Below are 26,305 nucleotides of genomic sequence, written 5' to 3'. Positions count from 1 at the left end.
TCAGACTGGAGACTCTTGGTGTGAAACAAAGGCAATTCCTTACAAAAGAATTCCTACAGAAACATTGTAGAAGCTCCTCTGGGCAGAGACCTCCATTTTCCTTTACTTTGATAAGGTAATATGTGAAAAATGCACAAAAAGAAACTTTGGCAGGAAAAAGCCTGTGCTCCTCACCACATAATACACTATTTTTTCCAGCAATGCAATCTTGTAACATACCTGTTGGGAAATCAGCTATTCCTGGAGCAGTATCTGAATTTCCAATATGGAAATACATTAAATGCATGATGGAAGTTGTCAGAAACAGCTGAACAATCCCTGAATAATTGTAACATTTTCCACAGGGAAGAGAAGTCTGCAAATCTGCACTGGTATAAAGAGTATGTCAGAAGCACCAAGAATAATAAAAAGAAACTAATTACTCCCTGATACTCTGATGCTCTTTATTTGATCTATATATAACCTAACATTTAAACTGTCAGACTGACTTTTGAAGTAGACATTTGGAGCTGGAAATTCATGTAATCTGGGATCTTTCTCAAACTTAAGCTTGCTGATTTGATTTTTAAACACCATTTCTTGCTATCTAAACATATCTGCATTTAGAGAAACATAGTAGAAGCATTGGTTCTTACACACAGATGGTTTCGTTAGAGTAGTGGGAATGCTCTGAACATGGGGACTTAAAAGGAGATGGATTAAAAGCCCTCAAGGATCCTGTGACTCTGCAGATCTGGCCTTGAATAGAAAGACACTTTTGCATGCAAATGAGTTCTGTCCTGAGGTCAAATTAGAGAATATTCCAAATCCAAAAAAACAAACCAAAAGAGATCCCTTCCTAGCTATTGTATTTATTGTTCACAGGCACTCAGAAACCAAAAGAACAGAATAAAAAAGACCCCAAAAGCATGTTAAAATATGAGGTAGTACCTTTGGGAGGCTTTGATTTTAAAATTAATAAACCATTACTGCAAAATGAAAAAGTAAAGGACTTCAACTACCTGATCACAGCAGGTAGTTCCAAGTCTCAGAATTTTCATTTTTTTTCTTTGAAAAGATATTGGATTTTGTCAATTGAAAATATTTTCCAATTTGTCAAGGTAAAATATCATCACACCTGTTTACATATACACAAATTCAGATAGCAATCATATCTGCAGTGATTGTTGAGCTCATTATTACTGATAATCCTCCTCCTCAGAAGCACTCAGGAATCAAAACCACATGCCCCAAGCTACAATCTGTTATCTCTCATAAAAATAAAAATGACCGTGTTTAGAGAGATCTTAAGGGAGAAGAAGCACTACGTGTTCCAACATTCTGGGAATACATGACAGGCAGAAACTCAGGATGCCTTAACCTGTGGCTAAAGCTGATTTACAACCAATAGAGCTTCAATTTAATTCCAAATGATCACAAGTATTTGACACACAGAGGAAAACCACCAAAACCTCAGAAAAGAAGAGCTTTCTTAGAGTTTCAGTGCTGTCTCTTCACTGCTCTGTCAGGCAAAGGTCCAGAGCCCTTGCCACAGAGACAGCCTGAATTTTGCCCATAAAACATGTAGATGGTTCCTGTGCTGCTCAATGGTCTCAAGGTAGAAACAACTCAGCTTCAGAGCCAGTGTGAAGAGGGGGCCAGGAACTGGGAACCACTGGTTTGGTTCTTTTTGTTTTACTGTGCCCTTAGCTGTTTTATTTCCTTATGCTTCTCCAAGCTTAAAAAAGTTTGCCTTATGGGACAGGTACATGTATTTAAACAGAGGATGTTTTCTTTCTTGTGTTTTCTTCACAAATAAGGCCTCAAATAGCCTGTGATATAAGAAGCTCAGGAAATACACAGCCACAAAGCTTTTTGGAATTTCTCAGTTTAAAAGTTATATGTCATCTTACACTTTCTTAGAAAACTAGAAGGATACTTACCGTCAAGCCTTGTTCTCCTGGTTTTCCTGGCTCACCCTTCAAATAAAAAAAGGAGTGAATAATTTCAGCAACACATCTTGAATCCAGTTTTCTATCTAGTAATAAATTATCTTAAACATTTTATTCTTAAGCAGGTATGGCAACTAACTGCACATTAAACATAATAATTTCTTGCTTTTTAACCTGGTAGTCCAAATCACAGATAACCTAAGAAGTACTACTTCACAATCATGTAATCATATAGTTATCAAGTCAAGAGTTAATACTGGTGTTATGACTCTGTCCCTTGGTTCCAAACAATATTCCATTCCACTGTGCTAAAGGACACAGAGAAAGGTGATTTTCACATATGTGCTCTATCCCACAGTTTATATATTCCAAGATTATTGGTCTGTATCATCACCTCAGTCAGCAGGCAGAACTTACTGTTGTCAATTGCCATGTTCCATAAAACCATGAACATTGGTATTTTGAAGCCATGAAATAATTACTAAGCTGTTAAATACCTGGACTGGCTTTCAAAATGGTAACCCATCATTTCCCCAAAGTATTCTCTTTCTGTGGGCATGAGTCTACATACAGTCAGAATTTATCTTCTCCCCTTTCTTCCCATATGAACACATATACAATAAAACATATCAGACATATAACATGGGCTAAAAATACCCACCCAAAAAACCCAGAGCTCCTATCATTTTAGTGTTCTGTTTTATACATCACTCCCTTGACAACCCGACTCAGCACAGGGCAGTACATGCACTATTGTATCAGCACAGCTGCAGGATTTTCTTTAGCAGCTTTGTCATAAAAGAAAGCCTGTCATAAAATTGATGAGAACTGCTCTGATGTCGTTGTTCCTGGCAACTGAAAAGAATCAGAGCTGCTTCTCTGGGTATGTGTGCATTGCACTCAGAAGCAAACACGCAGCATCTGCAAGCACACCAAGGACAGCTGGGAGCAAGAAGCCATGGAGGTACACATTTCAGGCCAGTCACTGCCCCAAAACACCATCTTACAGCTGTGGCCCCTGTAAACCTTCTTGCTTGAGAAGGACAGGCTGGAAGAGAAGCCTTGCTTGTCTAACCCTGCAAAAGAAGCAATGTCTGCCTAATGGTCATGGGTCACTCTAAGGACATCCTCCTAGAGCTGTGTGAGGCTGCAACGCCACAGCTCATAGCACAGTGCAGCTGCTGTTTTCAGCTCATGAGCTCAAAGGTCCACACAAGTCTTTACCTCAAAGACAAAGCTGTCCTTCCCTCTCAGCTAAGTTCTCCCTTTACAGCTCCCCTATTTGAGTGTGTATCACACAGCCATGGAGCAACAAGCCCTCTGAGGATCAGGAACATTAACCTGAGGGTACAGAACAGTAGTGAGGGGCAGTAAACTGGATGGTTTTTACCTGAGTGCTTGTTTGTATCTGATTCTAAAGAAGTATTATGAACTGATTTTCCATAATGTTATAGGGCTTAAGATAGCCACAGCTTAAAAACTATAAAAAGAAACTCTCTCTTGCCATCTAAAGTCAAAATCACTACAGAACTATTATGAAATGAAATGACCTCATTGCATGAAATGCATGACTTTCCTGTTATGAGAAACATTAATGATCCCTTTGCTAAAAAGCAAAAATCAACACACTGTAACTAGCAAGGCCAGCTGATTCTGCCAGCCCCATCTATGTATGTGAATTCTTAAAACGTTATTGCAGCAGTCAGAAATGGATTCTGGCTTCAGTCTTGCCCTTACTAGATCAAACCAGCACCAACTCTGCTGACCACAGTCCATTTCACCACAATAAAAGAACACAATTGAGACGTAGAAGAGGCCCGGAGCTTGATGTGCCACAGGACTAACAAGAAATGAGAAGGTTGCCAAAGTAAATCATCTTGAGAGCTACAGACTTCTAATGTCATTTCATAACCTTGAGCTAGAACTTATGAGGGCAGGAGTGGCAAAAAAGCCAAGCCAAAACAATAACAGCAGCAGCAGCTCTAGAGTCCTACATGTATCAACCAGCCAGCTTTGCTGGATTTTCACAGGAAATTTTAGCAGCATTTCACTATTATCATGCTATATTACATTTAGACAATTAATACCTGAATAGGGTTAGAACAGGAGTGTAAGTATTTTCTTTCTCAGTTTTAGCTAAAAAGGCCCTGCAGAAAAAATTTATGCTGTCCTGGCCCCATGTAACAAGTGATGCTTTTTCTTCAAGAAACCAGCTTCTGTTTCCAGTGCTGGTCCTCACCTTGCTGGTTCCCCATGCGTCTTCCTGGCTACAATCCTCACCTTTCATGGATGTGAATGTGTGTGTGTGTGTGCATCTGTACATGTGCCAGTTCATTTTTCATGTCTTTCTCCTGCCTGTGATTCCATTTCCACACTGATAACACAGTGCCATTCATAGTGAAAAGAGAGATAATTCTTTCAAAGGAATAAAAATTAAGAAGGCCACAAAACATGAAACTAAAATCAAGCACATACTTTTCTAAAAAGTCATGCATTTAAGGCATTTGTTTAAAAAGTGTGGGATTCATCCTGTGCCTAAAACAAACAATACACAATGTACTGGATTCTGCTCCTTGTCCTAATGAAGCATGGGTACTGAGCCAAAGAAAATGGTACTGTTCTTGTTTAAAGATGGCAGAATCTAACTCCAAACTTCACCATACCCTGGGCAGCTTTAGCAGTTTATTACTTTATTCCATGACTTTTGAGGTTAAACCATTAAGAAGTGAGAAGCCAAGCCCATCCATGCTATGAGGCCTCAAATTCAGTTTTATCTTGAAGGCTGAATAGAAACATTTATTACTCGTGGAAAGGGGCAGACTTTCCTCACACAGCTATTAAACATCACTGAGTAACTGAGAAACCTTAGAAAGTGTAGGGAAACTGCCAGGGGTGGGAGGCAAGGAACCCAGATGTTACTTCTGGCCCTGCTATACACTTGTTCTGTGTGTGTGGGACTTCAGGTACACCTTGAAACCTGCCTGTGGTTCAGCTTCCGCGTGTCTTACCTGCCAATCTTACCTCAGAAAATGTCTTTGACACTCCACAGGCATACACTTGAGAGAAATGTGCACCCCAAAGTAGCAACAGAGTAACTCACCGTTAAGCCAGGCATCCCACGAGGACCATCTTTGCCGGTATCTCCTGGGGGACCTCTGGGTCCTGGTGGCCCTGGAGGTCCAGGGGGTCCAGCTTGTCCTTGGTCCCCCTAAACCAATAAAAAACTCATCACAAATTTGCCTTAGAGGCATCAACCACATAAAAACAGATCAATTCACCCATAAAGAGTGCAAGACAGGCTGGAAGAAGCTGCCATGAACTGGACAGTGGCTTCTTCACTGCTTATGGCAGAAACAGCACTTTGCCTTGAAGACCAACAGTTTGTATCGGTCTGCTGCAATCAGCCACAGAGCAGGTGGTTCAGATTCTAAACTGCCTGTTTTACCACAGCACATATGCCAAAATTTAGGATGGTCTTGAAATATTTTACTCATCTAGTTCTCCAGAGCAAGTGACTGTTTTTGATAAGCATCTGTTTGCTTCATGATTTGCATAATCACAACAAAGCTGAGGCGAAAAAGAAAAGTCGCATCTGAGAATATACAGATTTGCACAGCAATTTTCCAAGCTCATGAATGATACATGGATAGATTTCAAAATTGAGCATGGAAAATAACTGCTTCTTGATGGAGTTGTACATAATTTTCCATCTGTTTTGGGAGGCTGTTTTATAGTGACAATTAGCTAACTCTCTTAGTTTTTACCTATTAATTTGTAAAAGTCAATTTTCAAGAGAGTTGTCAAAACATATTACCTTCCCCTCTAAAAAAGGAAAGACACTCCAAAACGGTGCTTTAGTTATTTCCAGCACATCACTGCAAACCGCTGGAAAAAGCTGCTGGCATCTCAAACATGGCTCACTTAGCAAAGCCACCCATAATCTTTTAACTGTTAATACCATTAACAGTTGCTTCATTTCAAAGCATTTTCAAGTGAACAACCTACTATAAGAAGGCATCTGACAAAAAGGTACAGCAAGGAGTAAACTGAATGTAAAGAAGAACCAGACTCCAGTAAGATGAAGCACTACCTTAATGAGGCGGCGTTTAATGAGCTGCTGATCAGCAGAGAGAAACCCATGATTGATTTTAGGAAACACCATCTGATCAGGCAGGTGAGGTCAAAGGTTGAAGATCAGAGATGAGAGAATTGAAGAATAGACATCAGAAGGCCCGAGAAAGAAATAAAGACATATTCATTAGATTTGTAATAGCTATTATAATATGAACTGGTGCTTCTGCCTGAAAGAAACTGTGCATTTTATTTTGGAAAAAGATTACCTCTACTGTACAGGACATACTGCTATGATTTAAATCATATACAGTGACTTAAATGCATAACTGCTTTCTCCCCAGATTTTGCATGAGAATTCTGCATGTGTATTAGTTTTTTCATTACCCAGGCTCTAAAAATCAGTATTTTTATATGTTGTTCTTTCAGCAAAGCTTCTAGAGACAAAGCACCAGTTCAACTTTCAGTCAGATTTTCTAACCAGCATAGTGTGCCATGAAGAATGGTGTTATTTTTATAAGGTCTGAAGTTCCAGATTGCTTCCTGCTTAATTTGCAAATCCACTTTGAAAAAATCTGGATGTACAGATTAAACCTCTGATATCTAACACAAATATCTGACTCTACGTGTAACAAGGATGGAGTTCACTGACATTTTCCACACTCATTTATGCCTCAAGGAAGCAGAACTACAGAAAAAAAAACTCATCTGAAAATAAAATACTGACCAAGACCATGGGGAATGTAGGCATTTCCAGAGGTACACAGTTATAGATTCGATTCCATGCTCTGCATCAGGAGTACTTAGATCAATGCAAAGACAGTGAGGGTTGGCTTAGATCCACCATAAGAATTCACTGGTATTCCATGCTAAAAACAATTTTTCATGTGCACTTTTATGCTGATACAGAGAGACCTGACTGAACTGATACGTGTCAGCCACAAACCTTGACGGTGAGGATCTGATTACTGTGCAGAGCAGCAACTGTGGGGAAGCCTGGCAGACCCTAGGGACACAGCATAACATGGTACGAGAACAGCACAACACAAACATCACAGAGACAATTTACTAACAGACAAAACGAACAAACACTACATTTAGTACACCCCACACTGCTGACAGACAGGAAATGGCCTCTCTGTCATATGGGAAACAGTTAGGTCTGCACTGCGCTGCAGATGCAAGTTGATACTTCACAATGAAAATATCAAGAGATTTTAGAAGGAGCAATTCCATGAAGGTGTCTTTCCTTAAAATTATAATTGTTATGATCATTTGAAAATTGTTAAGACTATCAGCCAGCAGATAATGGTTGAAATGGTTGAGCCATTTTCAATTGAAATGTACTACAGCACTTCAAGATCTATGTAGAAAGCCTTGACTCTGGATTGCTGCAGAAGCTGACAGCAATGACAGTATACGCTGAAGAGCTTTGCATAATTAATATCCTGCTCCTCACATTCTGTTTAACATATGACATTCAGCACATAAATTGGTAGCACACATACAACTCTGAACACTGAACATAAATCTACTGCTAGATCTTGGGTAGTCCATGATGGCCATGGTCAAAGTTTTCAAGACATACATAGCAATATTTCCACATTAACTTCTACCCCCTCAGTTGCTGTATGCCACATATGGTTTATCATAGTCTACTCTACCAAAATGTGCCTAACTTGTACTGTACTGGCACAAAAAGGGAAGAGCGCGGTGATTGTGGCCTGCTGTCATAATATAAGGGGGTGAATTCTGCTCTCAGTTTAACACCTTTCTTAAGCTGCCTTGTAGGGTGTGAATTAAACCTTCCAATAAGGCCAAAACCTTATGCAGTTGAGCAGTGAATTCATAAAGCAGAGGAAATCCCTAAATCCTCTCCTTGCCTTTAGCATAGCACATTGTCAGAAGCAGAGGCTTGCTCAATGGCAGAGAGACATTAGGCTGAGGAACATTAAATGAAATAAATCCAGGGAGCTCTAAGCTCCCTACATGCCCACAGACCACCTTTATGAGGTAGAGTTGGCAGCACAGCCCCTCTGGGGGCTCCTCCTGGAGCAAACAGCTGTACCATGCCAGCTTAGCACCTCCTAAAGGGAAGGCTGTGCCTGGCTCTTGCTGCCAGGCAAGGGCTCTTCTGAGGAGTCCTGTGTGAAGGCTCGGCTGGTGCAGCCCATGTTGCTGTAGCACATGAGCTCTTCAAAGCCCAACTGGCCTGCTGGGGAGCACCAACAGGCCAGAGCAGCCTGCCAGGTCTCTCAGCTACAGCAGATTCTTTTAATGTGGCAAATACTTGTTCTGTTCATCTCACCAGAGAGCCTGTGGATCACAAAGACTGCACCAGTCTTTATAAAAAAGGCAGTTACTTTTTGATGCATACATGTTCTTCAGTAGCATCTTGGAGATGCATTTAGCATTTTTATTCCTGCTCTACATCCATGACATGAAGCTGAGACCCTGTAAGTTGATCCTATAAAGCCAATGGCTAAATGCAGCTTTCCCACTTCAGTGGGATGAACCGCAGTGTGGCTAACCACATTGCTCAGTGACCTGAAATCTCCACTTTAGAAACAAATAAACAGAAAACAAAACCAAAAAAGGCTAAAACTCACAACATATAAAGGGACTCACTCCTGAGACACTGGTAAGACTGGAATGATACATCATTTAGGAAACAGATGTATCAAGTTTTCATTTATCTTATTATGGAATATAAGTTAAAGAAGTTATTAGATAGTAATGTGTCAGAATCTTTACATCTGTGACTCATTAGCCCTGCTGTGCACATGATCCATTTCTCCTCTAGATAAAACTACAATACCCATGTAATGGAAATGAGCACAAACATGAAACCTACATGAGAAGTAAAATCTGAATAGCAAGCAATAAATGACATTTATTGAAAAAATAGATAAACAGAAAAATTTTAATCAACTTCATTTTGACTGATCAGCCTTTAGAATTACAGCACAGTAACTTTCAGTTACCTCTAAATTAGCATATTTGCAATTTGATGTTTTAAACTCATCTTAAGTTTGATTTATATCACCTTCAACATGAAGGAGAACTGAGAATTAATTAAGAAAGGCACTTATTCGGAATATATAGTGGTTTGTCATGATAGATTTTCTTTTTCCTTGAGAAGAAATGGAAATCTTGGGAAAGATTTGTGTAGCTGTACACAGAACCATTTACATTCAGCACTTCACAGTCCAATCCCAGGATTCCCAAAGCTTCCCACCGTTACACAGGAAAGTTCAAGATTAACTGTCAGTACCGCAGTGTTCTGCCTACATGAACAACACATGAGAAAAGGGTCCATCCCATTCTTTCATCTGCAGCTTAGTTACTTCTTCCAGCTTGTTCCCAAGCAGGACAAAGCTTTCCTTCCTTTGCCCAAAGTGGTCATAATCTCAGACCTAACAGTCAGACACGTGCAATGCCAGTTTGGACCTGGATCATCTCCCCATGAGTAACACGTATCTTTGGAGAGAGCCAGAAACATGGGAATACTAAATGGAACCCAGCAAAGGCTCTACAATAGGTCCATAGTTTTTGCCTGTGTGGGAGGCTTTAGAAGGCATTTGCACCCTCTGGCATCCATGAAAGATAATGCTGGCACACAATGGGCTTCTAAAAAGGCATAAAAAGAGCTATCCTTCCCACAAAATGAGTTCTCTTCCTTTCCTGTCACTCTGCTATAAATATAGCCACAAATATCCCCTGGATCTGTTTTATTTTTTTCCCTATCAAAAGCTGTTCTCAACGATGGATTCAAAGTTACTCAATTTTCTCTTTATTTGGTTTGATTCTTGAACTGCACATAGGAAGGGTTCTTGTCCTACACCCTGGGAGGCCCTAACAGAATACAAAACACCACAGTCATCAACAGCGACCACTGGTCTACTAAATTCCTCTGCTGACAGCTACTCAAGCTCACTCTGAAATGCTAGCCGGTTACAATTTCCAAATTAGCACAGTTGCTGCATGCCTCACTGCCATTTTTGCCCAATGCCAAGCAAAACACGATGCCTGATGGAGGCCAGCAGCCATGGGACAACATTACCCACCTGAAAGTGCAGGTAAAGTCTACCTGCCCCATACAATGGCTACTGAGAAAACCCAGGGATGCTGGAACATCGTAACATTCCCCCATCTGTTTTTTTTTTTAACTTGGATGAAATAGTTCTGCTGTTACATTCATCACAGGATGTAATTCCCACTAGCTGTCCTAGATTTTTCACAGTACTCTCAGCTTTGTCCATTGGTCCACACGAGGTCAATATTGTAAGGTCATCATAACCTTGTCAGAGGCAAGTATGATAACATTAAGCAGCGGTGTTACTGGTTTTACACAGTGCTGCATACACTCCAGTTTGACTACTGCATTTGCTCAGTATAGTAAATGTCAGAGTCCTCTCTAGGATTTTCCTTCTGACCTGCCAATAAACCCAAGCTGCACAAGCTTGCCTGTTCCTGTGAAGACATGGTAAATGAGACAGGAATTACCACCTGCTGTTCTCTTGCACTTCCTAAGGTTACAGCCAGCTGCTGCTATTTCACATCAAATCACACAGGCTTCAGGCCAGAGTGATCCTGACACTCTTTATGGCTGCTCTGCCTCTCTCCAACACCACCTCCAGATCTAATTAATCCCTCAGACTACGTGCCAGTCCTGCAGCTAATTATTGTACCTGCCCTGGGGAATACAGTGTTTGGTATCACCCTGTACAGTGCCATGGACTCTCAGCAGGAGCTCTCTTATATAATCCCTTTTATCATAACTGCTGCTTTCTCAGCAGCAAATCTGCTAACAAAAACAGTACACCACAACAGGACAAGAATCCAGAAATTTCTTTTTACTTAGGTGAATGTTCAGCAGAGTTCTGATTTAAATACATTGTATAATGATCCAGACTTTGTAAAAAAATAGTAAAAATGCAGTGTTTAAGATCTAGCATAAACAGATGACTGTAAAAGCATTCTTTCCTATAATGACCTCTGTGAAATCCACCTGACACTGCATTCAAACTGAATAAAACTGGACAAAGCCAACACTTCTCTACTTTTGTCCTATTATTAGATTAATTTTCAGTGAGGCAAAATGTATTTTCTGCATAACTCATTTAGGTGTTCTGATGAGCAATCACACATCTGACCTCCATAAAATATCCTTCCTGAAGGCAAACCTGTTACTCTCACTGAAAGTGGTGGTAGGCATCCAGTTAACTGCAAGATGGGCTGGCCCATAACCAAGTTGGTCCTCAAAACAAAAATCTTCTCTCCCGGCTTATGTTTATTTTCAATTTTTTTACCTGCTGCAGTTATGTGATGCAGGTAAGTGGCTCAAGCTTCCTCTCTGATATTTATTAGGACTGGATTAATTTTTTAAGAGTTGTTTTCAATCAAATTTGTCTAATTCAAATGTTCAGTGCTGCAGCACTTCTGCGTGACAGCTGTAGTTTGAGATACAACAACTACATGATGTATTTTCAGCCACAGCACAGGGCTGTAGAAAAAGGAACAGGATGTACAGAGACTTCCTTCCTCACCATTCCTCTGGCATTACTAAAAAGGGGCAAGATGCAAACCAACTGGTGGAGAGCGAAGACACTCACTGCCTAGCTCTTAAGACAGGAATGACAACATCCTCCTCTCGGGAGCAGGTATGTGGCACTTTCTCTGGAGTGTCACAGCTGTTCTGCATTCCCCAAGGGAACCTCAGGAACTGAACATCAAAGGCATAGCTTGGCCCTAGAGAGTCACTGACAGCCAAAAGGGCACTCCTGTGAACTCGGACTCTCAAGTCTGAGTATCCCAATGCTTTAGACAAAGCTGGCAGCCAGCATCATCTGAGTTCTTTCCTAACCTCTCACAGTTACAGAGCAACAAGTTACCTTGCTCCAATTTGTTACCCTAGTTTTGCCTTAATGGAAAACAGGGGAGCCACAACAACAGGGGAGCCCAATGCCAGTCAAGTGCAGATAATTAATCCCAGGAATGGAGTAGGTAAACACCCCTACTGCCTTCTAGAAGATAAGGAAACAAAGCCTTAGGAATTAAATTAACTGCTCACAGACAAATTGGCATTAAACCGGATGCCCAGTGGTTTTCTCAATGATTCTGCTTCAGTGAAAGTTGTGTTAACAGAAAGAATCACTAATGCTTTTTTAATGTTCTTATTGTGGCCCACTAAGAGTGCAGTTTGAAACAGTAGCTAGATATAGCTTATAACTTGATCTATAATTTGATTTAAACAGGTCAATTAACAACAGAAGAAACAACCATGAGTGTAATCACACTGCTGAAGTATGAAATTAAAGCAGCACTCTGTGACTGCTACATGCTTGAAGCAACATACAACAAAACAGAAAATATGCTTTTAGACATAATAATCATCATGAGCAGAAAGAATTCATAGCATTAAATGGAATTTAAATTATGCAAAATTGTATTTAATTAATATAATATTTTCACTCTAATACTGTACATTTTCGCTTTGACAGGAAGTGGAATGAGGATAAAAATTATCAGTATGAAATATTTGGGAACAAATCTTCCTGTAGCGTAACTGATTTACCTACATTCATTACAGTTAGCAATGTCAACCTGACCTCACTCCAAAAAACTGAATTTTGTTTTTGGGGAAGGCAAGAAATCAGATTAGTTTATATACTATTATTTGTTTTGTGAAGCAAATCTGTTCCTTTCTTTAAAAAAAAAAACACCAAAAAACCCCAAAAAAACCCAAAAAACCAAACAAAAAACAACAACCAAAATCCCCCATATAGTACAAAATAGAACAGCTTTAAAGGGAGGTGAAAAGTTAATGGTCATGGTTTAATCATCATTCAGTAACTAGTATTTTCTAATTTATGACTGAGGTGGTGATTCTAAGGACATGAATACAGGTTTCCCATGCACTGTCACTCGGAGCAGGAAAAGGCTCAAAATACTTATTATATAGTTCCTAGAAATATATTAACTAATACTAATGCACATATATCAAAAGAAGGCTTTTTAAAAATTTTATTTTAAAAAATCTAGTCAAAATGTACTGCTTGCACACCTTTAATTTCCTTTTAATAAGGCATAGTTTATGAAAGTGTCTATAATAGAACAAGTGAAGCAATACTTCAATTTTAAAAAGAGCTTATGTTTATATATAGACAGACATTTGTATTTAGTTATTTCAGTAAATAGACTGCTTCCAGGACTACTTTTGTTGATATTAGGTAATTTTGCAATAGTCTGTCAGCATAGAAGAGTAGAACTTGCAAAGCAATGACTTATCTTGATCAGGCAGCAAATAAGTCGCAAATATATTAAAAGTAAACAGAGGAAAAAATTAACTAGAAAAGAACATTATACCTCTATCTGAACCTGTTTTAACAGGACTCAAGGAATGTTTGTAATCTTCAAGTCAATAAAGGTTAACAAAATAAAATAAACTTCTGAGTTCCTGTCTTTTCTATAACTTCATCTTTCCTGCTTTTTTAGAGGTATTATCAGTTCTGTGCCACCCCAGGCAACAGGAAAATTTATTTAAACATACCAAAAGTAGAAAATTATTTTATGGAAATACTTAAGTATGGCTTCTGGGTGGTATCTCATTTCACCTCGACCAAAACCAATTTAAAAACCAGCTTCTAGCTAATGATTTCTAGCCCTGATAAACAAGAAATCTCTCATGTATCTGAGATAAAGGACAGAAGATATTTATTATGTCATTTACAGATGACTGAGAAAAGACAAAGAATCATAGAGTCACTAAAGTTGGAAAATACCTTCAAGATCATCAAGTCCAACTTCCAACTGAACACCACCCTCATCCATTAGGCAGGCCACCTGGTCATGAAAGGAGATCAGGTTGGCCAAGCAGGACCTGCTTTTCCTGAATCCATGCTGGCTGGGCTTCATCCCCTGGATGTCCTGTACATGCTGCCTGATCTTATTCAACATGATCTGTTCCATAACTTTTCCTGGCACTAAGGCCAGGCTGACAAATCCATAGTTCTCCAGATCCTCTTTCTGACCATTCTTGTAGCTAGGTGTCACCTGGTCAACCTCCAGGCATCTGGCACCCCCACAGTTAGCCAGGACTGATGATAAATGATGGAGAGTGGCCTGGCCAGCTCTTCCACCAGCTCCCTCAGTACCTTCATGTGAACCCTATCTGGCTGCAGAGATGTATGAGTTTCTAAGTGGCACAGCAGGACCAACTACTTCCTCCTAGACTGCAGGGGGTCTGTTCAGATCCCTATCCCTGTTTACCAGATCAGGGGGCTGGTTGCCCTTGGGACAATGAGCCTTTCTGTTGAAGACGGAGGCAAAAAAGGCATTAAGTACCTCAGCCTTTTCCTCATCCTTGATTACAAAGTTCCCCTCCACATCCGATAAGACATTCCATACTACCTGTTCTGTTCCCAAACATTCACCTCTGAAGACCTATTTCCATTATCAAGATGCAGTCTCTACTTGGATAATATATCCTGTGAAATTCTACCATCAGTAAATTTTCAAAGGCTTTTTTTTAATTGGACTAGAGCTGAACAACTGGAGCTGAGCAGCCTGATATCACCATTTATTCTAACAGTCCACAGGCTAAATTCCATCATTTTTAATTTTTTCATGGTTCAGTAGAGTAAAGCAAATCTCCATGGACATTTCATGAAGCCATGCCCTCTGCAAAAAGAAGAGCATCCAAAAGACACACTAACATTACCATTTCTTACACTGGTATCAAGGACATCTAGTTCTGCATTTGACCTAAATGTTTAGTCAACCAAACCTTTAGAGTAATTAGAGGTCTGATATAGAAATACATAAAGAGATAAAAAAAGAATTTTTCCAAGAACAGGACTCACCATCGCTACCTTATTGGTGGTCTCATGTAATAAAAAGCTATATTAACTTGCTGCTCAAAATCACACTCAGGGTATGAATTTCTGTATCACTCACACTACTAGAATGTGTTTTAGCTCATATTTTCTACACAATATAGACGTTGGTAGATCAAGCCACAGAGCATTATGAACTGGAACCCTTATGCCATCTCTGCACAATGAAAGAGACTGATCCACAAATTATATCTGAATACTTGAGAAAACTCCTCAGATTCTTAAAAAAACCCCAAACAAACCCAACAAAAAAAAAACCAAAAAAATCCAAAAAACAAACAAAAAAAACCCCAAAAAAACCCCCAAAAACCAAACACAAAACCACAGCCACATTATTCTAAAAATATAAGTGCCTGACCTCTTACTGGTATTTGTATGGCTGAGTTCTTAGTGTTATGACTTTATTCAAGGTATTTTCAAGAAAATGTGAACTTCAAAACAGTTCAGTATATATTCTACATGCCCAGTGACTGAACATTTTGAGAAAACCGATTACTATTTTTGCAGTTTTGAAACTATTTCAGAAAGAATGATCCCTCAAAAATCTCAAGGTGAAAAACTTGTGTGGGACAGAAAACAATATCTTTGCCTCTTGCAAAATGTTTTCACAAATATCTTTCTATTTTCTTTTCAGTGAATTTTTGGAAGTTTAAGATCTCATCTTGACTTGGACAGTCTGTACATTTTATTTTGATTTCTTTTACAAAAATGCCTGGAGGAAAGAAAGCAGCTTTTTTAAAGAAAAAGGGTCATTTTGAAATTTCAGTCGTAGCTTGGAACACTAACAGGTTTTGCTAAGTTAAACACTTGTTTCAAGCCAGTATGTAAAAACACAAACCCAAATAAACTTCAGGCTCCTTACCTGTAAAAGATGAATTAGCATTAAAACATTCACTGCTCTTAGATATTATATCCAACCTGTCTGCAAACTTGTCAAATCCAAGTGTCAATGTCATGCCTCAGTTACTTTCAGGTACAATATTTCTTGAAAATAATATTGTATGCCATTACCTCCAAACCCATTTATTTTACACAGGCAGTGATGAAAAACTATGTGCAAAGGTAACCAACCAGGAAAAAACGGATTTAGTTTCATTTGGTGCATGAGTAGCTTACACATAAAAATTTTATTAATTATATTGTAAATCCCCTGGCACAGCAGGTTGAGCAAACTCACCCTGAAGACAGTTATCAGAAGAGATAACTGGTGTACCAAGAAATATAAACTGGTCACAGCCTTCATGGTACTTATTACTTGTGAAATATGGAGGGGAAAAAAGGAAAAGAGGCTGTATGTAGAACACATTCAGAATAGATTAAGGGAAAACCAACAACACTGGGCAAATTTCCCAAGTTTGACCCGTATATTTAAACTGGAGTTATGTTACTAAAACCTGCATGGACTAAAGAGTTGGTAAAGTTTCAGCTTGTCCACAAGATGTTAGTCACCACCTCTTCCTCTCCACTGCTGACCTTATTGAATTCCTTTTCTATAATCAGATACAGAATTCAGTCTCAAGTGCCAGCTGCATCTTCAGATAAAACATTGCGATGTCCTTATATATGAATTCCTCAGGTTGGATATTTTCTGCTTTTTATCTGCACTTGATTTACCAAACCCACAAACAGACATAGCCATGATTTGTATGGCTCAGTAAGGATTCTACTGCCTTCCTGTGTACAGAGTGTGTCTTTGCAAAGTAGGACTCAACAATCTCTGGACAGCAGAGGTCCCATTGCAGTAACACTGACCAAACCTGCATCTTCTTATTGGGCATTGCCAACACTTCCAGACCAGGGACTGAAAGCCACAAATGCTTAACCACGTAATAGTTTACATCTACATCTCTTCCAACGTTTTGGCAAGATTTCTGCATCATCATTCCCTTGTGTTGATACCACTTCATTTGTTCTCCAGTGTTCAGACCTCTGAGGCTTTCCCTGGAAACTTCTCTGACAGTCATAATTCCAGATTCTTATCCTCAGCAATGTAATGCTCTTCACAACACTGCTCTTCCATATTTGTTACTGCATCCTTTCTCTGATACTGTCATCAAATTTGCTCTCCTGTTCTTTTAAAACTCAAGCCTGTGAACGTGAATGTAAGAGCATGCATTCTTCTGCACTTAAGGCCACTTAGTGCAAGCACTTGCACTCGAGCCTGTCTTATGCCACCTGAATCCTCTCCTAAGCCACAGGCACTGCACTGCTCTCCTCCCCTGCATCTCTCTTTCCTCACATTCCCTGCTAAGATCTATATCACAGAACTAGGCAAAATACACAGCCCAATATGGCCTCTGAACGACACTAAATTTACTTAGAAGTTAAAAGGAAATTTTTACATTATTCAGAACCTTTAATTTGTATATTATTTACCTAGGAAAAAAAACACATTGCTCTCATTATTACTCTCTACTTTCTTTTATTTATTTAAGTAGTTTTCCAACTCCTACTGAGTTCCAACTGAAATAATATTTAAAGCTGTTCACTCTCAGGCCGCTGTCTTTATGATGTGCAGCCCTAGCACCAAGCACAACAGGGCACCCTAGCAGTTAACAGAACATCAAAATCAGCTGCAAAAGCATGTTGTGACTTTAGATAATCTTATTGGCTGAAAAAAATGTAAAATCCAATTACACCAAATTATATGAAACAAAACAGTAGAATGAAATAAAGCTGCAAATTCAAAATATTTAACATAGTTAACAGAAGAAAATAATCCATGGAACATACTGTTATGGGAAAAATTATAAACATGTAACCAAAGAGAGTTACTATATCATCTGAACAATGTAACTAAGCGTTTTCTAATGAAGCACAGATGTAAAGAAGAGTGAACTAGCACAGCCAATCCATTCGAACTTACACTCCTGTATTCCTCTATTTCTCTGTTAAAATAAACATGACATTTAGAAATTAGAAGAACCTTCTCATTTCCTAAGTTAAATTATGTTCTGTCTGGATTGTAACTACAAGCTGGTAATATTGTTATCATTAAAAATATTAAATACATCTATGTCAGGAAAAAAGCTAATACATGCATACATTATAATTGTTTATAATTTACTAAGTATTAGCTACATTTTACATGAAATCCAGAAGTATATTTATTAGAAACTCACTGGTCCTCTGCATTGTGGAAGCCCATGCATGGCATGAACACATTGCTGGGGAAACTGAATGGTTTGGTTAGGAAAGCCAGCTTTATACAGCAGAGCAAAATCACTGTGGAACCTGCTTCCACCCATAATGGAAACTGTACACTATGAAATCACTCAAATCTTCCCAGACACTTCCTGCTCATGTTCAGCATTACTGTCCTGCAGACACTTCAACATGCAGGGTAAATGCAGCTAATAAGCATAATTAGCTCAGACAGTGTATTTTAATTTAGTTTTGCACTAAAGACTAATTGCCTACTCAGCGAAGGGGAAGTGTAACATTTTTTTAAGATGCTTACCCGAGGGCCCTGATCACCTTGATCTCCCTGCAAAGTGGAAAGATGAGATGATAGGTTTAACACAGCATCTGTGTGCTACCCAGCTCTCTTACATAATCTAACATTTCACTGCATCAATACAAACAGTCTCTTGAGTTCATGCTGGGAGGACTTTCCAGTCACCTTGTAAGAATCACCCAAACATCAACTCACCTTCTCGCCTTTTGGACCAGGAGGGCCCTGAAAGAAACAAAGGCAAAGGTTAATAACTGATGCTGATGAAGTCCTGGGATGCAGCAAGAAACAGGTCTGTGTCAATCTGCAATTTCTTCCCAACAATATATTTCTTTATAATTTCTAACTCAGAATGCCAGTGCTATTCCAGAGATGGTTTCCTCACTGTACTAATATTAGGAACTGGACACTATTTCTTGAATAGTTTGCTAATGCGTGTTGAATCAGTCTACTTAGACAAGCAAAACGATGCCTGAAATGGCAAAATATCTACACATTTCACTTAGGGACAATAGTTTATCTCCTATCAGATAAAAAAAAAATTTCTTAGACTGTAAAAGTTCTTTGCAAGTGCACTTTATAAATTCAAATATATATAAACTTGTCATGTATTTTGGCACCCTCCTTGTATTAGACTGCCAAAGAAAAATGGATTTGAAATTCTAAAAGTAGGGTTTTCATTCCTTTCTTTGGCAATACTGATGTTTAGTCTCAAGCAGACTGTTTAGGCAAAATGAGCACATTGTGTAAAATGATTTTGAAGTAGTATTACTTTTTGTTACTCACCACCCAACAAACAGTAAAGTGACAGAATCACAAATAGTAAGTCCTTTCCTGTTCCATTTTTATTGAGCACTTTCCAGAAAGCTAGCAGCAGGTTTCTAAACCACTAGTTTCTGAGGTTAGTATCTTGCAAATAAAAATGCTATCAGTCTGCAAAAAACTGTCTGCTTACACAGTGCAGACTCTACCTCCAGCTTTCTGAAAGATATGCAGGTGTTTCATTACAAAGAAGGACCTGAGATACATGTGAAAGCAGCTGTAAACAGAGAAGGAGCCATTCAAGCCAGCATGGTTCACTGTGATAACACAAAGAGAGTGTGTGGCAGTGTGTGTGTGTGTGTGTTTGTGAGGGTTTATGCAGAACAAGAAAAGATTGTCATTAACAACACTGGCAAAAATTCATGTGGTTCACATAAATGCAGTGGAATGGAGGTCAGTCTGCTGTGTATTAAAGATGTGATCAACCACAGGCAAGTCTTTGAGAATCACTGTTGTAGCCAATATTCTGCTTTGTTTTAAGGGCTTCTGATGCATGTCAGAGAAGAGCATCCACTGCTGAATCAAAGGAATTAAAGCATATGCCTCTCCTTCCATGGCCATCTCTTCTGTCTGCTGCAGAGGACACAGGAACAAGTCTGCCTCCTGATGTCCCCAAGTCTCCTTCATGAAGGACAGTGGTAACTGCCAGCTGAGTGGAAACTCTCTGCTCAATTAACTATCGCCCCTGCCCACTTTGCATTGCCCTGCACGCACTTGGCCTCTTTAAAAACAAATTAAACAAAATAATTTAATTAATAGATACAATCTGGCTGCACCTTTAAGGTCTCTCTCTCTATATATATATATTAATGCTTTAAGCCTCACTGTCCTTTCCCAGTTCACATGGTCACATAAATACATACTGAAAACTAAGTGCAGCACTGTCTACTTTTAGCTATAGTCTCCACATACATGTACTGCTACCTGACATTACAGTAGAGCAGGTCTGCTTTAAAGCTTACACATACATGCCACTGAGCTTGTGAATTTGTGAACTTATACCATCAATAACACAGTAATTGTAAGATGGGAAGAACTAAAATCAGTCGGTGCAGGCTGTTGCTGCCTTCTCCACAGTGAACGCGAAGCACAAGCGAAGGGTTGTGCTCACGTGTTCTACCTCCTTGAATTATCAAGCCATTACTGGCTCTGACTATCTCACTGGCTGCAAAGTGCAAATAGCAGGACCCTATCAGCTACAGTCAGAATCCTATTTCTCGGGCCTTAGGCATGAAATGATAGGTAACGTGACACGACTGAGACTGTAAACAGATGTTGTCTTGTGGGAGCTGTTGCTGCCTTCATTTAGATGCTCAGTGCCATTCTTATGCCCAAGAGTGGCCCTGCTTCTGATGGGGTTTGGCTCGTAACTTCTCTGAAGCGTGCTTGCCACAGCTCTGCCTGTTGGTAGAAACTACACCAGGAGAGATCACATCAGCTGCCTGAACTAAGCTGGCTCACTGGAACAGAACTAAGTTAGAGCTCATATGAGGGGTTCAGCCACCAGATCTGCATGGCTACTGCACTATCTCCCTGGTATGATTGCTGGCAATTATGTTCAGCCATCTCCAGTGCCCAAGTGGCCCCTTCCTCTACCCTGCATACTTTCCTCTGCTAAGAGTTCTCTGAAAGTACAACCTATACACAAACATGCTTTTTAATAAGACTGAATCATATCTTGTTTTCCCTCCTTTTTCTATGCAGGATTTTCTTAATGTGATCCATGCACATCATAATCAGAATTTGTTTTGTTTTTTATTGCTTGGTGTTTTCTCTCCCTGAGTGGCAAACACTGTCATCTCTAACAAGTCACCCTTCTAGCACACAAATTTTTCATAAAAGCCTTCATAAACATCTTATAATTTTATTGTACCAAGGGTGAAAAACAGCTTTTCAAAAGCCCACAAAAGCACTTCTGGTGTGAACATTCTCACAAGTCTTTTCACTTGTACTTGCAATGTTTTTGCTTTCCACAAGTCTTCAAAAACAAACAAACAAATGCAAATAAAAATGGCTCTTTTGAATGCAAGTGAAGAGAACATGTGGGGTTTCATCAAAAGAAAAATTAATGGAATGCTTTCATGGCTTGTTCACCCATCTCTGGCTTTTCCCCCACTGTTTCAATTGTCCTCTATTGTTTTTGCAACTTTAAACAGAAAATTCCTATCCTCAGCCTTTGACATCTTCTTTCCATTTGTGCTGAGAAATTCTCCCAAGGTTTTTACTGCAGAGTTTATTAGTGTATGTCCACTGAGTGGAGGCAGGGAGGAAGAAAAATCTGAGAGAAAGTTGGGTTTGTGGGGGTGGGGTGTAATTAGGAGACAGATTTGTTTAAAGGAGGGCAAGGTTTCTTCTGTTTAAGGGTACAGACACAAAGCACAGAGTGAGTAAAATAACACTAGTTGTGTAGGCCACAGCATGGACTTGCTGCTTTTTCTCCCAGGGAGACTTCTGTGCTTTCGTTTATGAGATGGCAGAGATCAAGCCGCGAGCTGCCGAACAAATGTGAAAGCATTTTGTGTAAGTTATATGAAACGTCTGAGGTCAGAGCATTTCTGAAATAACTTCACAGTGTTTTCACTGGAAACAGAGGCTCTTTTCTCAAAGTGTAATTATCTACTCCAGACTACTATACATTTCCAAGGAGAGTTTATAGCCTGTTTCACATAAGCAAGGCCTTGTAAATCTCAAACACATGCAAAATCTGCATTCATAATTAGGCAAAAAATACTACTGTTTTTAAAACAAGGTCTCCTAAAGCAGACTGAAAGGCCTCCAGGCACCTGCCAGCTAAAAACAGAAGTGAAATCAGGGTCAAATCCAAAAAACAGCCATATTCAGGATTACTGACAGGTGACCTCCCCCCTGTTTTTTTTTTGCTATGAAAATCCCATTTCCATACTCTGATGAAATTTTACATTATTATTATAAATATGTGTATAGGAATAGAAAGGCAAGAGAATACAGTACTAGAAAACAGAAAGCTGATCCTTGCAGTCTTCATCAGGCAACTTTCCCTTAGAATTAACCGAGTGTGATCAGCATGACTTTTTTCTCACAGCTGAAATTTTATAATTCATTCCCTGAAGGATGCTAATTTTGTATTCCACCCTTGAGGCCATTGCCACCTATATAGTTTTGCAAATGTTACATCCAGAGATCTCTTAAAAAGCCAGTAGTTGACTTATATTGGTTTTACAAACATTCATAATTATCAGAATTCTCTTACAGATATATTCTCTCCACATACCTATTGCTACAGATCTGCCTTTAGCCATAATACAGGAAATTCTGCTGAAAACTCACCCAAAAGGCTCCAAGCATTGAAGGGATAGCAGAACTGAAAATAGTAAGGGATTCTTAGTACAGAGTACAAAGCAATGTTGAAGGTTGTGTAAAAAGCTCCAGAGTCGGTACAGAGGAGTGCAGATTTTTCCTCATTGTTAGCCCATATGATGCCTCTGTAAAAAGGACCAGCCAGTCCCCAGCACAAGTTGGTGACAACCAACCAACAAAATAACCAATAGAATCAGTTGGACTGTGACAGTCCCGGGTCCCATTGGCATCATCCACCCTCACAGCTCCTAAGGAACATGACACATCCAACTTGACAGCTCCCATCAGACAGAGCTACCACAGAAGACACAGGTGATAATAACCTTTCAGACACAGTCACTGCTTTCCTACATTCCCACCACAACAGCCAGAGGCTAAGCAAGCTGGCAGCTGGAGGACTGAATGCAGTTTTCAAGGTTCAGCCTTCATTTTCATTTGGGATTGAGGGGCACACAGTGCAGTCATCCTTACCAGCACCCACAGTGTGACCAGCAGCCTAAGGCAACAGCAGCCTTGCAGAAACTAACAGGAACGTGAAACAGCTATTCCAGTGTCACCCAGACAAGTCCAAAAAGGGAACCAATTTCCCAGCTAAGTTTAACCATGTTTTCACTAAACAGCATGCCACACATTGCCTGAAGCAATTCAATACTGCAGTTTACTTTAAGGGTAAAAGGTGGCTTTAGCATGTAACAACAAAATAATCAGATACAAAAGCAGAATTTTCTTTCTTTGAAACTTGACTCATGACTTCGATAAATTACAAGAATCTGACTGGAACAACAGTCCCCAGCCTATCCTGTAATTGCTGCAAAACATTAGGATGATATGTTGAATCACAGGAGGTTACATCATGTAAACACCACTATGTTTCATAACTATTTCGAAGTTCCTACACTCATTTCAGTCTTGTGTCCACTGTGCAAACCCTGAACTATTGAGGCAATGTGGTTTTGGCATCTGCTGAGCTTGGCCATGTTTTCAGCCAGTGTTTACATATGCTAGTTTACAATGCCAACATTTCACCTTGCAACAATTTTACAAGTACTCAGAAGAATTTTCAGTGAATCTGAACAGTTTCTACTGCCGCAGTGCCTTCCTTTTTACATGTTTTATTCTCCTCCTGTAACATGACTGACTTATGGTGAAAACTGCAACCAACCACCTCTCAAAAGACTCTTAATAATATCTCATTTTCTTCCCTTATATTCTGAAGTTTTTGTTAAAATCCTAAGGCAGAGAAAAAGAAACCTGAATTTTTGACATAATAAGGGTGACTGTCTTAAACAACATTATGCAAATGATTTAAGCTGAGAAACATAAAACTGATTTATATAGCAATCTAGATAAACAGCTCTGTTAACATTCACAACAAGCAAATTATAAATGACTCCTACTGTAAATTCATACAATTGTATTCAAAATTCAGTGATTTATATAGCAATATATAAATCAGACAAGTTTATAAACTACAGGCAGGAGAACACAGCCTACACAAAATGTGTCAAGAAATCATTTAGACATTCATATCTCATGCAGTGCTCTAGCTGAGGTTGGGATGGGGTGCTTATTTTGAAACTTATAATGCTGCTCACAAAAACCACCAGCTCACATTAGAAGCTGCAGAACGAATCCAGTACCCAGGAAAAAGCACAAGGCCCAGTGTCCCAAGCAACAACCTGCTAAAGCTGATCTCCTCTTCCTTTCTCTGACATTCTTTCTTTGATTAATCAGTAAAACTGTCATCTTCTCCTCCCCTTTCCCTTCCTTCTACAGACAATATAATGTTTTTATTTGAAAGCTTACAAAACAACACAATCAGCCCTACAAAGATTCTATGGTACACAGGGTATGTGACCATGTACTCATTGCCTGAGCATGAAAAAACAAGGATCAACTTTACTATTTCCACAAATTAATTTAAGTAAACATTATGATTCCAATGTGCTGTTTCTTGTGAGTCAAGTAGCTGCTGTATGTGACAGTAAGACCAATTATACAGCAGCAGAAAAAACTGGCACATTCTTAAAGAAAACAAAATGGCTTCTGGTAGAGTCAAAAGCCTTCTGACTTTCACTTAATGCTCAATGCACTGTAATACATGAACCTTAGCTCTCACTGCCTTGTCCACAATGCATCTTCCTGTTCTCCTACTTGTCAGATAAGCAAAAATTCACTGATGATGTTAGAGATTTGATGCAATACAGTAAAAAAACAACAAAAAAAAAAAAAAAAAAAAAAAAAAACCACCAAACAACAACCAAACAAACAACAACCACACCACAAAGGAAATTCCAGTCTTGTAAACTGGTAAAACAGGACATAAAAGCACAGATGAGAAAACTTAATATTGCTGTATCTATCATGTTATTAAAAAAAAACAACCAGAGTTTCTGATTTCAATAACATGAAGGAAGGAAGATTGTGAGGAAGATAGAAACACTATCTTTATTTCTTCAAAACCACAGAAACACAAAAATTTTTGGCTGTCACTCAGAACTGCAGAAAGACATAATAAAAGGCAACTGATGTGGGCCCTACAGAATCAAAATTCAGAAAGCAGACTGAACAGGAAGCTTTTTTTACTGTTATAACTACTATTATATTTGCTATTTGTACTGTAGTCTCGGGATTTTTTGGAGTTCAATCGATGATTTTTAACAATATTTTTAATTACAACATAGCATCAGCCTCAGTGTTCAATATTTGGTTTATAAAACATTTAAAACATGAGACATTTTTGATACAGACTGGTTGAGGCTTCCTACTCTTCCACCCATCCTCCAGCAGATCCCTGTCTCATTCGATATCCACCTGAGACTTGAAAAAGCATCACATGCTACCTTAGAATCAGCAAACAGTTTGGGTTGGAAAGGTTTAAAGGTCATTTAGTCCATCCCCCCTTCAATGAGCAGGAGCTACTTCAACTTGACATTAAGTAAATACTTTTTATACTTCATTTAGTAGATTTTTATCGATAGGTCAGTTCTCTCATTTATTCCTAAAAGTTTAGTAAGAAGAAAGCTCCTCACTGGGAGTTAACAACTTCTTTTAGTTCCAGAAACAATAGTTCATATTCCAATGTTTCAGCTATTTTAACCTAAAATTTGAATGGTGGCTTTTGTAATTCAAACACCTCTGGCGTTTCCCTGATTTTTTACTAGCCTGGTAGATAATTCAGGTGAAATGATAGTGTCCTTTGCTCATTTAATCCTTTTCTTTTTTTGACTTAGAAGAACCTTTTCAATGAGGATGACAGGCTGAACTTCAGATATTTTGAAGGAAACAGACAAAGGATGAAAGCAAGGGAAGAGAGGAGTTTCAGAGTAATGGAGATTCACCAGTGCCACTCACTACCTGCAGGAGAAGTACCTATGGTCTTCTAAATACATCTTCCAAGCTCCCTAGACCTTTGGATATTTCAACTTTGCTGTCTGCACTACTACTCTGATGAAATAGCATCCAAATATCTACCAGGCAGATCCTCCTTTGACCAGCACCTGAGTCTAGAAGATTTATGTACTTCATTAACAGATGCTGCACACAGTCCAGCTCTACAAAAAAAGTTGGAACTACACAGAAACAGATGATTGAAATTCCAGAAAAAACCTCTCTGTTTATCTATATGAAATAAGGGCTGCTTTCAAAACCAGGTGAGTTTTTGAAAAATTTTGACCTGTACCTCTTATCATATCAAGGCAAATTTATAAAGTAATAAAAGCTTAACTTGTGTAAACAAGCAAATCTGTACAGTTCACATCTGAACAAGGTTTTGCAGACAACATGTATTTGCA

At 39.0% G+C, this 26,305-nt stretch overlaps 1 protein-coding gene across 4 annotated transcripts in view; it reads right to left on the bottom strand.

Moving 5' to 3' along the window:
- The window catches only part of COL25A1 (collagen type XXV alpha 1 chain), a 302,478-nt gene that overhangs the window by 86,647 nt on the left and 189,526 nt on the right, over positions 1 to 26,305 (bottom strand). For 2 of the 4 annotated variants that reach the window (XM_068187415.1, XM_068187412.1), the window contains 5 exons: positions 18,552 to 18,578; positions 18,360 to 18,386; positions 6,022 to 6,093; positions 5,032 to 5,139; positions 1,923 to 1,958 (listed from right to left, as the gene is read on the bottom strand). In XM_068187415.1, coding sequence (XP_068043516.1) covers positions 1,923 to 1,958; positions 5,032 to 5,139; positions 6,022 to 6,093; positions 18,360 to 18,386; positions 18,552 to 18,578 — 270 coding nt within the window. The remainder of the gene's footprint in view (positions 1 to 1,922; positions 1,959 to 5,031; positions 5,140 to 6,021; positions 6,094 to 18,359; positions 18,387 to 18,551; positions 18,579 to 26,305) is intronic. The other 2 variants (XM_068187413.1, XM_068187414.1) reach the window with 1 other exon arrangement.

This window comes from Anomalospiza imberbis, chromosome 4 (genome assembly GCF_031753505.1).
Source record: "Anomalospiza imberbis isolate Cuckoo-Finch-1a 21T00152 chromosome 4, ASM3175350v1, whole genome shotgun sequence".
In the NCBI taxonomy this organism is placed as follows: Eukaryota; Metazoa; Chordata; class Aves; order Passeriformes; family Viduidae; genus Anomalospiza; species Anomalospiza imberbis.
This window is presented reverse-complemented; position numbering and strand designations above follow the sequence as displayed.